Source organism: Lagenorhynchus albirostris, chromosome 17 (assembly GCF_949774975.1).
Source record: "Lagenorhynchus albirostris chromosome 17, mLagAlb1.1, whole genome shotgun sequence".
Taxonomy (NCBI): Eukaryota; Metazoa; Chordata; class Mammalia; order Artiodactyla; family Delphinidae; genus Lagenorhynchus; species Lagenorhynchus albirostris.
The window spans coordinates 17,460,362-17,476,340 of record NC_083111.1 but is presented as its reverse complement, the minus strand read 5'-3'; the positions used below and the strand labels follow the sequence as shown (position 1 = coordinate 17,476,340).

Genomic DNA, 15,979 nt, shown 5'->3' with positions numbered 1-15,979 from the left:
CATGATATTTCACGTTTCATCATAAAATTTATTTGCTGAGTTTAAGATAAGTTGTAGTAACCTGTAAGACTTGGTGTTTTTGATAAGATCACATTGAAAATATTCAGTATAGTTAATATTTAGTGACATGTATATATTAATATCTAATTTCTTCTAAATTTATGGAGGCCAAAATATGTTTAAATTTAACCTTTACTAATAAGTCACCAAGAAGTAATTAAGCAGCTCTTTAGTTTACAGCTAGATAAATGTCACAAAATATTTTCAAAATTGTGTGACATTTAAAAGGGAAAAAATGTTAAATTGTTATAATACCTCCTTTATTAAGAGGTCACTAATTTTGCAACTCAAATATCTAGAAAATAGGCCAAACCCAGGAAATAAGCTGAAACAGTTGATGAGTATCTATCTTCCTTCAAATTATGTGATGTTTACCAACTAGAAACTCCCACATTTTACTCTCACTGGCAGGATCTACTTACCTCGACTGGGAACCTGTTTGCTTTCTTAGACACAGTCCTAACAAGTTGGGTTATCTGATTTCTCAGTCCATAGAGATTCAAAGCAGCAAAATGAGGAAAGCAGGAAGAGAATGTACTTGAGGGCCTGTTGGTCCCAGCAAGAAATGATAGGGAAAATATGGAAAACCTATCAAAAGTAATTGCATATAACTCAAAAGTCATTGGAAGATGGGGCCTTTTAAAGGCTACAGTGAAGAGGAACAGTTTTAAAAGTCTTAGATGTCCTTAGAGACATCAATATAGTATAGTATAGAATATCTGATGTTCATAATGATGATCTAATGTGAACAATAAAAGGTTAAATATTTAGTCAGTAAAGTATATATGTATATATTTTAATTGAGGAAGATGTCCATCAAAGTGGTTAAACAGTTTTGGTGTTTCAACTTGTAAACTTAAATTACTTGGAAAGCATGCTTATCATAAATTCCTTATTCCCAATAATATTGGATTATTGAGATATTGTATGTTTTCCTAATTGGTGTCCAATATTAGAAGGCAGATTTTTAATATAATGTTCAATGGTAAACTATTTAAATAGGGTATTTTTGTTTTTTTTAGGTCAGACTTTTGAAGGAGACTATAAAGCACTCAGGTTTTGGAAGGCATTTTTCCTCCAAAAACTGGTATAGTTTAAAAAGAGCACATTAATTCAGGATTTAGGAACATTTGTAGCAGACAGATTCATAATCCGTTACTCTAGAAAGTTAGGTATTTCTATGGCATATCTACTTACCTATTTAAGGTCATGTCACAGAGCGTAAACATTCCTTTCTGTAATCAGTCTTTGTTGAGGTCTCCATCAAAATTAGATTATTTTTCATACATAACCTGTTTTTGAGAGGCTTCCACATGCAGGATGCTTTATGGGTTATAAAACTCCTGGCACTCCAGTAACTTACAGAGGAGAAAGATATGTACACAGTTATATGCAAATTATCATTCTGGATGGCCTGTGTACCTAATGTAATATGGTATGTTTTATGTTCTTAATTTTCTGTTCCATAAGAAACAGGGTAACCATAATTAGAATTGCCTGTTTTAAGCTAGTAAAACACAACTTTGACCATGAATTGAATGTGTTTATTTAGATTTCTGTTTTTTCAAATTCAGTTCCTTTAGGCATCGTAAGTATCATCAATGAATAGCCCCTGTATAATGGCTTCGTAATAGCCTTATTGAAGGAATCTATGATTTTGGCATAATTCTTAATAATTTCAATCCTGATTATGATATGAACATTAAGAAAGATTCATGCCATAAGAACACATCTTAAGTGCCTGTACTGAATATTTTACTTACATTCAATAGGTTATTAAAGAAAGTGGACCACCACATATGAAAAGCTTTGTTACTCGGGTGTCAGTGGGAGAGTTCTCTGCAGAAGGAGAGGGAAATAGCAAAAAACTATCCAAGAAACGTGCTGCAACCACTGTCCTGCAGGAGCTTAAGAAACTTCCACCTCTTCCTGTGGTTGAAAAGCCAAAACTGTTTTTTAAAAAACGCCCTAAAACAATAGTAAAGGTAAGTATATGCTTGTGAACGTTAGTTTTACTATGTAAACGTTATAGTATCTGTAGCTAAAAGTTTTTTCATAGGCCAGGCACTTAAACCTGTGGGTTATAAACAGTCCCAAAATCAGGGTTGGACATGTGTCTGTAAATGAATAACAATTCTGTTTTGCTTTTAGACACTTGTATACCTGTGTTTGTTCATGAAATAATAATACCTTAAATAGTTATAGTTTTTTATGGTTTAAAAAATACTTTCCCATTCACGATTACCTTTGGTAAAATTCTCATCATGATTCTGTAAGGCAGGTGTTACCCCTCATTTTACAAATAAGGTTTTATGAGACATATTCAAAGAATTTGCTCACTTGTATTCACCTGTTGTGTGCAGCAGCCTGAACTACTGATCTGTAACCCAGTGTTCTTTCTGCAGACCACACTGCTGTATGGTGACTGCTTAGGATTTCAGGACATGGGGGTTGGATGCAGAGTCATAATCATATGAGTAATCCTCATACTGATGACAGCAGAAGCAGCCAGTAAACAGAAAGCACTCAGTGCGCCAGACATGGTCCCAGCACTTCACATGCTTTATCTCATTTAATCCCCGTAGCAGCCCTAGGAGGTCAGCGGGGCGATTTGGTTTCTATTCTTTCAGGCATGAATACCGTGTCAAAGAGAGCACACAGCTTTTCAAGGTGTTGTAACTCTTTCTTTTACTGAATCAGATTTTATTTACGTTAACCAGAAAAAAAAAAAAAAAAAAAGGCAGAGGTCAGAGGAGTGAGATGAATTAGCACTTAGCACAGGACGGTGCCTGCAGACACCCAGCGTGTGTGACGTGAATGGAGCGAGAGCTCTGCTCCCAGAAAAAGCCTTACACTGCCAGCGCATGAGCGGCTAGCTCAGCCTCGCGTATTTAGCAGACTTCTTCGGAGCATCAAGGGTGACGGAAGTGAAGTACATTTTATCTTTGATGGATTTCTTTTGTTTAGATCCTGCAGTGGTACAATTGAAATATTTCTGTAGGTTTTAGATTTTTGTACCTTTGCTTTATTTAAAAATACATGCAGACATATTTACATAAATACACAAATACCTGTATAAACAACTACATAAATACTTGTTCTTTTTACTGAATACTGTCATTACTTCACTGAGAGGCTGTAGATTATGCATTTCCTGAAATAGCATTCTACGTTGTGCTGCAAGGTAGACTAAAAATAAACGCCAAATAGATCCACTCCTCATGAGTCACAGTGGTTTTGAGGACTGGCTTTCATTTATATGCTCTAACCACATGGTCAGGGAGTAGGATATGGTTGTTAAGAAAATGGCCATCAGAGTCAGAAAATGACCTTGGAGTGTGAATCCTTGTGACCTGAGCAAGTTACCTAACTTTTCACTTCTCTATTTATAAAGTAGGAATAATAATTGAACTTGCTTCACAGGATTGTTATGTGTTACTTGAAATAATACATAGAATGCATTAGTCATTATTATTAAATATTTATTAACAATACAAATAATAAGTACTCAATAAATCTTAGCTATTGTTATTTTGTGTCTAATTCTTTTCACATTTTATATGTGCATGAATGTATCCATGGTCTGTTTTCCTAAATCTTTATACATATAAAATCTATAGCTTCTCCATGATGGAAGAACAGAGCTCTGCATCAGAATGGCAGTGCAAAACTGGTCACATTGACCTCCACCTAATCTATTAAACTAAATCTGATCTTAATAAATTAAGAATAATAAGCCTTTAGTCTAGAAAAGATCTATCACTTTTTATAGTAGAATATAAATATAACTCTTGTTACTTTTAACCATAGCCATTAAAAGCAAGAGTATTGTTTAAATGTTATTCCACAAACGGGGGGGAGAAACGTTTTGAATTTTAAAAATAATTTGCTACTACCTCCAGTATATAAGCATGTTATTCTAGAACTTTTTTCCTATCCACCATTTAGATCTCAGCTTAAACTTGACTTCTTCAGGGATGCCTTCTCTGATCCTCCCCCAGTCCCAGATTTGGTTCGCCCCCTGCAATTTTCCTCACATACATCACACTTGGAGTTTCTTGTACCATATCTGTCTTATGTTAAAGTCTGTAGATATTCTCTGAAATGTAAGGTTATTTTGAGAAAGCAGCATGCATACAATGAGTTGGAATCTAGAGAATTTTGAGTACGATCAGACCTTCCACTTACTGGGCCAGTAAGTGGATCAGCTTGGACGGTGTCTTGGTTTTCAGCATTTTAGTCACTTCCCTAAATGTCTTCTACATCTAGGGTCTACCATTCCTTATTATGCAATAGAAGTAGAGAAAATAGCTGTTGATGATTTACCTTGATTTTATTTAGAATAATGAAATTATCACATTGTCTCATTTGATCCTCTTAATCGCTCTGTGCTGTAGATATTATCCCCATTTTACAGATGAGGTTCTTGGTGTTTAAGAAACTTCCCTAAGATCACAGAGCAGAGTCAGGTTTCAGTTCCAGTCACATCTGATGCCAGTGCCCATTTGAAACTGGTTGGTTGTGAACTCCTTTTGGATTTTAATTTACTCTACAGAGTCACCTTGTTAAAATGTAATACTGCCCTGATGGTGTCTTTGGGTTTAGATTCTGTTCTTTAATGTAGCTTCACTTCTATAAGATGAGGACTCAAAGAAGGTTTTCTGATGTTGGAGATAAAGTTTTCTGAATAAGACTGTCCTTACTGGTTTGTAGAATGATAATCTAAGACTTGCTATCCAAGGAATAACTTCGTTTTCAAGGGTGCTAGTAGTTAATTTCAGTCAAGGGAAGAAACCAGCCATTCTTAATGTTCTCAGAACTCCGTTATTCTCTGATTGGATTTATGCATCTGGTTCTTTGTCATTGGAATCTGTATCAACAACATCTTTGGAACCTACAGACATTCTTATAAAATAGGCAAATTAAACAGGAATAAAGACAACATACCGTTGGAAGTACATGTTTATGTGACCATCTTCATGGACATCTTCTAGTGCGAGACCCAAGAGCTTCCCTTTACCTTTTCATTGGCATTTCAACCTTAGACTTACGGGTTATTATCTGTATTTGTCTTTTCTCATCAGTCCTGCTATACTTCTATTACAATATATATTTTTTTCATTTTCTTGGTATGTAAGTAGAAGTAGAAACCAATATTTTATCAAAAGCTAAAATTTTCCTTTTCTTTCTTCTCCCCCTCTACCCAACTATTGCAGTATTGAAGTTCTCAGTCTTTTCCCTCTCTATCTCTCTCCTAGGCTGCTCTTCATACTTCTAGGGCTTCAATTCAGTCCTTATATAGATGATTCCCAAATATTCTTCTGTGCTCGACACTGCCTATTGGGCCTCTCACTTAATAGTTCACAGGCCCCTGAAACTGTCCAAAACTCATCGCATTCCCTTCTGAACCTCTTCCTCCTCCTGCATATTCCTTATCATAGTGACGGGCATCCCCATCCAGCTGCTGAAACAGAATCCTGGTAGTCATTTTTAACATCTCTCCACCTCCTTGTATAGAGTCAATCATCAAGCCCTACTGATTCCATCACTTAAATATTTCCTAAGTTGGTCCATTTCTTTCCATTCCCTGCCACCCTTTTGATCCAACTCACAGTCATGTCTTGCCAGAACTACTACAGTAGGTTTTTAATTGGCCTTCTTCCTACAAGTACTTTTGACATCAAAAGATCTTTCTAAAAGGGTTGTCTTTTAGAAATACTGATCAGATCATGTCATGCCTCTACTTAAAATCTTTTAGTAATTTCTCATTGTTCTTTGGGTAAAACCCCAAATCCCCAAAACATAATTTAAAGGACCTTGCAGGATCTGACTTAGAGGCTGTACCTGCAGCACCAAGCTAGATATGGTCGAGACTCAACAACTATAGGAAAAGCTAAGACTATATAGTGGCTCTTCTGTGAGTTTAGTGTAACATATATAAACTGTAACTTAGTGATTACCCTTGTCTCTAATACCTGTTTTAGAGTAAATTTTCACAGGTGGATATAACGTGCTGACCATATGACATGCAAACCTTCATTTCTAGGAATAATATATGAAGAAAGTTAGTTTGCATGCAGAAAAAAATATTTGATTTGCAAAGGTTTTTTCTTTGGTTTGTTTTTAAACCTTTTAGAAGCCACTAAAAAGGCTATACATAAACTTAAAACAAAAGCTTTTATCAAGTTTTATTCATAAACATTACCTTATATAAAGTTAAAAATAGAGTGCCTTCTAAAAGGTTTATATAGGATGTGTATGTAAGTTAAAAAGCATACTAAGTAAGAGTAAGTAAAACCTACCACCCAGCTTGAATATAGAACATTTCTCGGTAAGGTTGAAGCTATCTGTATACCCTCTTCTGTCACATCCTGATACCACCTCTCTTAGGTAACCTGCCATCATTAGTTTTGTGTTTAATATTTCCTAATCTTACAGTTTTACTACATGTTTGTTTTTCTGGAAAATGGTATTTGGTTGGTTTCTAAAATAGCTTTATTGGGGTGTAATTGACATACAGTGAACTGTACATATTTAAAGCATACTATTTGATATGATTTGATATATGTATACACTTGTGAAACCATGACCACAGTCAAGACAAGGAACCTATCCATTGCTCCCCAAAGTTTCCTCATTCCCCTTTGGAATCCCCCCACCTTCAATCCCCAAGCAACCACTCTTTTTTTGACTGGCTTCATTCACTCGGTATAATAATTTAGAAATTCATCCATGTTGTTACAGCTATTAATTGTTGGTTCTGTTTTGTTGCTAAGTAGTATTACATTGAATGGATATGCCATAATTTGTTTATCCATCCACTCTTTGTTGGATATTTGGGATGCTTCTAATTTGGGGCTATTAAAAATAAAGCTGCTGTGAACATTTGTGTCTAAGTCTTCTGAGCATATGCTTTTTTTTCTCTTGGGTAAATACTTAGGAGTAGAGTGGTGTGGTCATTTAGTAGGTATACGACATTTTAAGAAACTGCCAATAGTTTTTCAAAGTGATTGAACCATTTTGTTTTCTCAGCAGCCATGCGTGAGAATTCTAGTATCTGCACATCCTTTCTAACACATAGTATAGTTAAATTTCAGTTGTTCAAATACATGCATATTGATATCTCATTTTGGTTCAGATTCCTCTGGTGACTAATGATAGAGCATTTTTTTGTATATGCAGTAGCACATGAAGTTTGCTGAAGTGTTGTTCAGATCTTTTGCTCGCTTAAAAAGTTTTAAGTAATAATTTAAATAATAACAAATAATACATTTAAAATATAAATTTATTACGGAATTTTGAGAGGTCTTTATACATTCTGGGTACAGGTTTTTTTTTAATCAGATACGTGGTTTGCAAATATTTCTCCAAGCCTGTGGCTTGTCCTTTTTAAAGAACAGAAGTTACTAATTTTGACGAAGTTCAGTTTATTATCATTATTATTATTGAATGTGATTTTGGTGTTGTATCTAAGAAATTGTTACCTAACCAAACCAGAAAAATTTCCCCTATATTTTCTTCTGGAAGTTTTAGTTTTAGATATTACACTTAAGCCTATGAACCATTTTGAGTTAACTTTTGTGTGAGGTATGGATTGAAGTTTTGGTTCTTTTCTACATGTGAATATCCAATTGTTCCAGTACCATTGGTTGAAAAGACCACCCTTTCTCCACTGAATGGCTTTTGCACCTTTGTTGACCATATATGTGTGGATGTACTTCTGGATGCTGTTCTGTTTCATTGATCTCTTTGCCTGTCTTTCTGCCAGTACCACACATACTATCTTGATTACTATAGCGTTATAATAAATCTTGAAATCAGGTAGTCTGATTCCTCCAACTTTGTTCTTTTTTCAAGGTTGTTTTGGTTATTTGTCCTTTGCATTTCCATATGAATTTTAAGTACTGGCTTATTAATTATTACCCAAAAGCACATGCTGGGGTTTTGATTGGGGTTGATAGATTGATTTTGATTGATTTGATAGATTTGATTGATAGATCAGTTTGAAGAGAATCAACATTTTAAGAATATTGCGTCTGCTGATCCATTCACATGTGTGTCTGTCCACTTACTGAGATCTTATTTAATTTCACCAGTGTTTTGTAGTTTTAATGGGCTTTATATAAATTATATCATACTTTATATATTCTTCTGTGCTTGCTTTTCTCATTTAACATGTTTTTCTTAAATTCATTCATCTTGATGTATGTAGCAATACTTAATTCATTTTCACTGTTATATGCCGTTCCATTGTATGAACATGCCATAATTTATTTTTTCTTTTATAGATGAATGTTTAGGTTATTTCCAGTTTTTCTTTTTTTGCTGTTTCAAATAACGCAGCTGTGGATACTCCCATACAAATGAGCTAGCACATTTGGGTAACAGTTTTCTAGTTGAAGAGGCTACTGAGGAGTGGGTTATTTATTGGCTTTACTAGGCATTGCCAGATTGTGTTCCAGTTTATATTATGACCAGCACTGTGTAAGTTTTTGTTTCTCCCCACCTTCACCAGTTGAGGCTGTTGGACTTCTTTTGCTAAATTGATAGGTATGAAATAGTGTCTCACCGTGGTTTTAATATGCATTTTCTGAGTCTTAATGAGATGGATTATCTTTTTATATGTTTTTTTTCCTTCTGTTAAGTATCTGTTCATCTCATTTGCCCATTTTTCTTTTATTTTTAAAAGTATTTATTTATTTATTTTTGGCTGCATTGGCTCTTAGTCGCGGCAGGTGGGATCTTCATTGAGGCATGCAGGATCTTTCATTGCAGTGCGTGGGCTCTTTGTAGTGGCACGTGGGCTTCTCTCTAGTTGTGGGCATGGGCTGCTCTAGTGGTGGTGTGTGGGCTCCAGAGCGCATGGGCTCCAGAGCGAGTGGGCTCTATAGTTTGCCGCACACGAGCTCTCTAGTTGAGGCATGCAAGCTCAGTAGTTGTGGCGTGCGGGCTTAGTTGACCCATGGCATGTGGGATCTTAATTCCCCGGCCAGGGATCGAGTGCACGTCCCCCGCATTGGCAGGTGGATCCTTTACCACTGGACCACCAGGGAAGTCCTGCCCATTTTTATTTTAACAGTTTTTTTTTTTGGCCACACCTCATGGCTTGCGGGATCTTAGTTCCCCCACCAGGGGTAGAACCCAGGCCCTTGGCAGTGAAAGCAGAGTCCTAACCACTGGACCACCAGGGAGTTCCCCATTTTTATTTTAGATGGTCTTTTTCTTAATACTTTTTAGGAGTTTTTAAAAATATATTTTGGATACTGGGTATATCTTTTTTTTAACTTACATGTATTTCAAATATCTCTTCCCAGTTCATGGCTTGTCTTCTTACATTCTTTTTGGTGTTTTTTGATGAATAGAAGTTGTGAAGCAACTCCTACTGTAATAAAGAGTTTAAAAGGATAGTTGACCAACTTATCAATAATACTTCTGAGCCCTGAATCCTATAGAAGCCTAGTTTCAGATCCGTTTTCTAATTTTCCTTTATAAATTTTCATTTATTTCAGACAGAGTTTTGGGGTGCAGGGGAGGAGGTGAGAACCATGGTTTCTTTAAGGATCTAATAACAAGTTTTAAAAGCAGGTCTTATGTTTTGAAAATTTTTCTTAAATTTTTTTAGGCTGGACCAGAATATGGTCAAGGAATGAACCCCATTAGCCGCCTGGCTCAAATTCAACAGGCCAAAAAGGAAAAGGAACCAGATTACGTTTTGCTTTCAGAAAGAGGAATGCCTCGACGTCGGGAATTTGTGATGCAGGTATTTCTAACTTTCATATTAAAAGATTTTTTTAGCTATTGAAAAAATTTAGAAATCCTGAAGCTGGAATAGAGATACGGTGGAAACGAAAACTAGGAATTAATAGTAGAAGGTAATAAAACTGTTTACATTTAAAGTGTTCATTCCCTCCAGGCCCATCTACCCACTTGGTTGAAACATTCAAGTGTCAAGGACGTGTTAGAATAGATAGTATGCGTTTCTAAGGGGCTGTGAGCTCACACAGAGTTCATCACTGGGAATGCCTATCTGTAACTTAATGTGTTGCAATTTGCAGCTGGAGTCTGTTAACTACTGGGAATAAAAGACAGATGGAATTAGAAACAAAATTTAGAAGGGTGGACGTAGTATGTGGAACAGGGCCAAGAGCACGCGCTTTTGGGTTATTAGATAAATTAGGAAAAGGGAGCTAGCCGGCTACCTAACTGTGGTGAGGACTGAGGAACTCGGAATTGCTGAGAGACTTAACTGCTGCGTTGTGAAGCCAAGAAAATTGAAGAATGGTTGCTGGTGTATTGCTCGATGGGTGGGGACTGAGAATGAGGGAGAAGGCCTAAAATGCCCTCCTTCGTTTTAAATCCTATACCTGTCCACCTTCCTTTGCCAAGTCAAGCCCCGGTATCACAGAAACTTTTCATTTTTGTTATGAAAATTTCAAGCATAGCCAAAGATGGATATATTTAATAGTATGCTTTAAAAAATAGTATAATGGAAGAGTATAATGGCATCTTAGGGAAAATGCCCATCATCGAAAGCCAACCATTATGATTTCTGCTGTACTGGGCTTTGGCCATCAGTTTTTCTTTCCTCCCTTCCTCCCACCCTCCTTTCCTTCTTTTCCTGAAGTATTTTAAAGCTACTTTCTAACCACATGTCATTTTAGCCTCCGTACTTAGTGTGTATCTCTAAAACATATGGAAGTTTTTCTTACCTTTTCTTACATTAGGCATGGTTCATTAGAATCATCTCACGCCCAGTCTGTGTTTAAATTCTCATTGTCCCAACTGTTTCTGTTATAATAGGCTTGTCAGAGAACCTTTTTCCAGTCAAATCTGTGGCTCTCATTTGTAATAAAACCCAGTTACAATCAACAGATGTTAATTAAGTGCTGACCCATGGCAAACGTTCTGGACTCGAATAGTGTATCTCATGTTGATTAACTTTCATGCGTGTCTAAATGTTACCTTCCTTCCTAATTTGTAACCCCCACGTTGCTTTATCTCACAGTACCCAGTATGGCGGTATGTATGTAGCAGGACCTTCATAAACATGTGAGGTATATTTGCTGCCTGCCTGATTGAGAGCTAGTATGTTAGGCTTTTGTTGGCGATATAAACTTATGATGTAGTTACAGGTAAACCACGGTTGGGAACTTAGATATCCAGAGAGGGGGAATCTTCTGTGGTTTGTGCACACATTATCGTCTGGATGTCACTGGGACCCGCAACAGTGTGGTTCCAGTATTTTCACTTTGTTAAACATGTGCACCGGTTTTCTTTTTACATTCTTGACTTTAAAGAATTATAGAAAATGTTCTTTGAACTCCAAAACTTGAGGGGAAAAAAAAAATCCCCTACATTTTAGACCTGTGTCAGGAATAAAAAGCTGGCTTTGACTTTATTAAACAATTCCTTTCCTGTGGAGTATATTGAGTACCCCTTTTGAAAGAGGAATTTAGAATATCTTAGGCGAGCTTCCATTTTATGGGTATTCATAAACATTCTAGTCAAACAGGAACATTTGGCTGTACTTCTAAATGTTTTCACACTGAATTCATATTGTTTTTTCCTTCTTCTGAAAGCCCCAGTGGATTCATTACAGTATTGCAGCAACTTCATCAAAGTAAAGGCTTTTGTATAAACTACTTAAACAGTGTTATCATTCGTTATAATTGAATGTGGAAGTAAACTCTCTAAAGATAATGCGCTCATATTTATCTATCACCAGAAAATCCCCACAAACAAATGTGTGTTATAAAATGGATGTAGTTACTTGTATTGATTACTAGGTAAAGGAAAATCTCTGATGACATTATTTGGGTATTTAGGTCCAGAGAAAATTTCTTAAAGTTTTTTTTTTTTTTTTTGGGAGGGGAGGCATATTTTAATTTTTCAAGAGAAAATAACGATAACTAAATTGTATATCAGCACGTTCTGTTATTACGTGTCGTATGATGTTAATTTTTCTACCTGTGATTAAGATCTCCAGATTTTAAAAAATATATGTAAAGGAAATTTCATTTGTGACTCAGTGAAAGATAATTAAGTTTTTGGTAAATGCTATTTTAGAATTTTTTTGTTGGTTTTTTGAGGACTTGATTAATTAAAAATAAATTTTTTTAAATAGTATCTTGGGGTTTTTTTTGTTTCTTTTTGTGCTGTGTGGCACGTGGGATCTTAGTTCCCTGACCAGGGATCAAACCCGTGACCCCTGCAATGGAAGCGTGGAGTCTTAACCACTGGACTGCCAGGAAGTCCAGATGACTTGATTAATTTAAATGATTTGTTTAAAGACAAAAAATCTGTCTGTCTTAATTTTATTGTGTAGCAAAATAATTGAGCTTCTTTGCAGAAAAATTAACATTTTAATGTAAAAGTCTTACAATAGTTATAAAATTTGTGAGCTTTGTAGGAAGATGACTTTTGGAAGTTTACTTACATACTTACTTGACTTTTATAATGCAGTGATTTCTTTTTTTTGAGTGACCACTGTGAGTGCTGGCAGGGAATCAAAGTCCTTTAGCACAGTGGTCTTTTTCAATAGTAACAAATAACTCTGGGGTAACCAACTACTCACAAGCTATTGAACCATGCAACTGTAAAAACTTGTGTCAGACAAGGGGTGGGTGAATGGGAAAAATGAATCTGGAAGCACCTGTTCTGGAAATAAGTCTTGAGGTGTCAGAGTAGGTCAGACGGAAAGCCGGCAGACATAGATTTAAGGTGAATGCTGTGATGGGAGCCCCATGGCCCAAGAGCAGGAACCTGGAGCCAGAGGGCCTCAGGCCTGGGCAGGTAAATGAGACTTAGGGATGAAGCAGCAGAAGATTTGAATGAGAATGACAAGACGTATATAGCTTGTGAAAACAGATGAAACATCTTTCGCTGCTCAGTTATCTTTTGCTGCCATTTACTTTGGCAAGTCTTGTGACCCTCAGAGCAGTAGAGGAAGCTTCTGACGTAGCTGGCCTAATCTTTTAGCTAGCATGCATTCCAGCAACAACACAGGGTCTGGTGAAGCTGGGGAACAAACCAAGCACTGGAAAAAACAACAGGTAGCAGAGGCTGGCTCTAGCCAGGGACTCAAGGACACACAAGGCCTTGATACATCGGGTCAGGTGCAGGCCAACAGATGTGGGAGGTGTGTGTGTTCACCCAGCTCCAAGGATATGCCGTGAACAGCACTAGATCAGTGCTTCTGAGTGGGGTCCATAGACTACTTGCTGATTTGTCATAATGTGGTGGTTTCTGGTTTCAGGAGAAGAAGCAATGAAATGTTTCAAAAACATTGCACAGATCTGAACTATAAGATTTGTGATAGTTGTTACAGAGGTTCTATAATGAGTACATTTTCAGTGTCTCATATACTGCAAGAAGTATGTCATTTAGTTCATCTTGAGTTATACTCTGTTTAGAAAGTGCAGTTCTTTGTCATTTAATTTGGACATTATTTATAATTGTTAAGTTTTTTTTTAAGCCCTGTGTTGCATATCCCTAATTCCTTAAAAGGAGCTGGTTCACTGAAGCTTAAAAGTAGTGATGGAAATAGTAATACAAATAAAAATCTCAGTAATGGTGTAAGAATAAAAGGCAAACAGTACACATGTGTGGATACCAGATGGAAATCTATATGTTCTGACACAAGTGAAATAACAAATGTTATGATTACACACAAAAGCCAAAAAAGAAAAATATGTGTAGAATTATCATACATTGTATCTGAAAACTAGTTTTAGTTTTATCACATAGCCATTCATTGATAGTACTCAGTATAGGTGTCGTTGTGAAATTTTATTAAAGTGACATGAAGCTATTGAAGTTTTCTAATTTTTTTAAACAAATTGCAGTGACATTTGATAAAACAATTCAAAATCTCAGATATAGATTGCCTGTTCAGCTTTCTTGCTCATTTTTCAGCTGTTTTTTTTTTAAAAAATTGATTTATAGGAATCTATTATATATTCTGGAAATGTGAACCTTTTGCAGTTATATGGCATTTCAAATATCTTCTCTTGTGCTGTGACTTGACTCTTCCTTTTTTAATGATACTTTTTGAGGAATAGAAGTAATTCATTTTAAGGCAGTCAAGTTTATCTCTCTTTTCCCTGATGTTAATTTTATAATGAGTCTAGACATCCTGAAGAATAATGCCCCCACCTTGTTCTTCCTCAAAAGGATCTTGGCTGTTCTTTGCACCTTGCATTTCCATGTAAATTTTGGAATCAGCTTGTCAAATATTGTGAAAATATGTGTGGGATTTTGATGGGAATTTATTGAATTTATAGGTCAATTTGAAAAAATTGATATTATAATATTGAGTCTTCAATGCATGAGAATGGCATACCTCTTTTAGGTTTATCTTAATATTTCTCAATAATGTGTATTTTATGTGTAAAGATTTTAAACATAAATATTTGATTTTTGTTTAATAGAAATTGTATCTTTTAATATTTTTCATTTTCTGCTTAATCGTTGATGGACTATACAAGGGCAGTTGGCTTTTGTATACTGTCTTTTATACAAGAACTTGTACTTTCATAAATTCTTATAGTTTACCCATACATTTTCTTGGATTTCCTCTGTAAATATTGTTTCTGCAAGTAATGACAGTTTGTTCTTACACTTCTAATTCTTAAACCTTTTATTTCGCTTGCCTTATTGCTATGTCCAGGGTTTGCAGTAAAATGTTAAATACTAGTAAAAATGGAGGGCATTTTTGTCTTGTTTCTAATTTCAGAACTTCAACATTAAGTATAATGTTTGCTGAGGTTTGAGTTCTCTTCCTTCCCTAGTTGCTAAGAATTTTTATCATGAATGAATGTTGAGTTTTAGCAAATGCTTTTGCTTCATTTATTAGGGTGATCATATGATTTGTCTCCTCAACTGATTAATATAGCAGATTCCATTGATTTTGTTTGAGTTTCGAATGTTAGACTTATCTTGCATTTTTGGAATAAACCTAACTTAGTCACAATTTTTCTTCTTTTTAATATTGCTTTGTTCAATGTACTATTATATGGTTTAAACTAGCATTTATGTTCATGAGTGAAACTGGTCTGTAAAATTTTTTTCTTATACTTGTTGGATTTTGGAACCAAAGTGATGCCTCACTGAATAATTGGGGACTGATTCCTCTTTTTTTATTCTTGGATGAATTTTTGTAAGGTTAGCATTATTCTTCCTTAAATGTTGAGTGGAACTTGCTGGAGAAGCTCTCAGAAGTTTTCTTTGTGGAAAAGTTTTTAATTGTGGTTTTAATTTCTTTAGTAGTTACAGATCTATATAGCTAAGAGTTTATTCTCTGCCAGTTTTGGTAATTTGTATTGTCTAGGAATTTTTCCATTTTATGTAAATAGTCAAAAAACGTTAGCTGAAATATTCAGTATCCTTTATTATTTTGTAATGCTACAGAAGCTATAGTAATCTCCCATTTTCATTCTTATTTGTGTCTTATTTTTTCGTGATCGGTATTACCTTTGGTTTATCATTTTATTAGTCTTTTCAGGGAACCAACTTTAAGCTTTTTGAACTTCTCTGTTGTACTTTGTTTTATATTTCCTTAATTTCTGCTCTTGTCTCTATTTTTCTGTTTTCTTTGGGTTTATTTTGCTGTTAATCACTTCTTGAGATGGACGGTTAGCTTATTACTTTTCTGCCTTTCTCTAAGCTTTTTTTTTGCGGTACGCGGGCCTCTCACTGTTGTGGCCCCTCCCGTTGCGGAGCACAGGCTCCAGACGCGCAGGCTCAGTGGCCATGGCTCACGGGCCCAGCCGCTCCGCGGCATGTGGGATCTTCCCGGACCCGTGTCCCCTGCATCGGCAGGTGGACTCTCAACCACTGTGCCATCAGGGAAGCCCTCTCTAAGCTTTTATGGCTTATTTATTTTCTTCTAGACACTCTTTTAGCTACATCCTTCAAGTTT

General features: G+C 35.7%; 1 protein-coding gene across 1 annotated transcript in view; it reads left to right on the top strand.

The window, feature by feature from the left end:
- The window catches only part of STAU2 (staufen double-stranded RNA binding protein 2), a 291,470-nt gene that overhangs the window by 96,591 nt on the left and 178,900 nt on the right, over window positions 1-15,979 (top strand). The window contains exons 8-9 of the mRNA XM_060127718.1: window positions 1,833-2,045; window positions 9,683-9,820. Coding sequence (XP_059983701.1) covers window positions 1,833-2,045; window positions 9,683-9,820 — 351 coding nt within the window. The remainder of the gene's footprint in view (window positions 1-1,832; window positions 2,046-9,682; window positions 9,821-15,979) is intronic.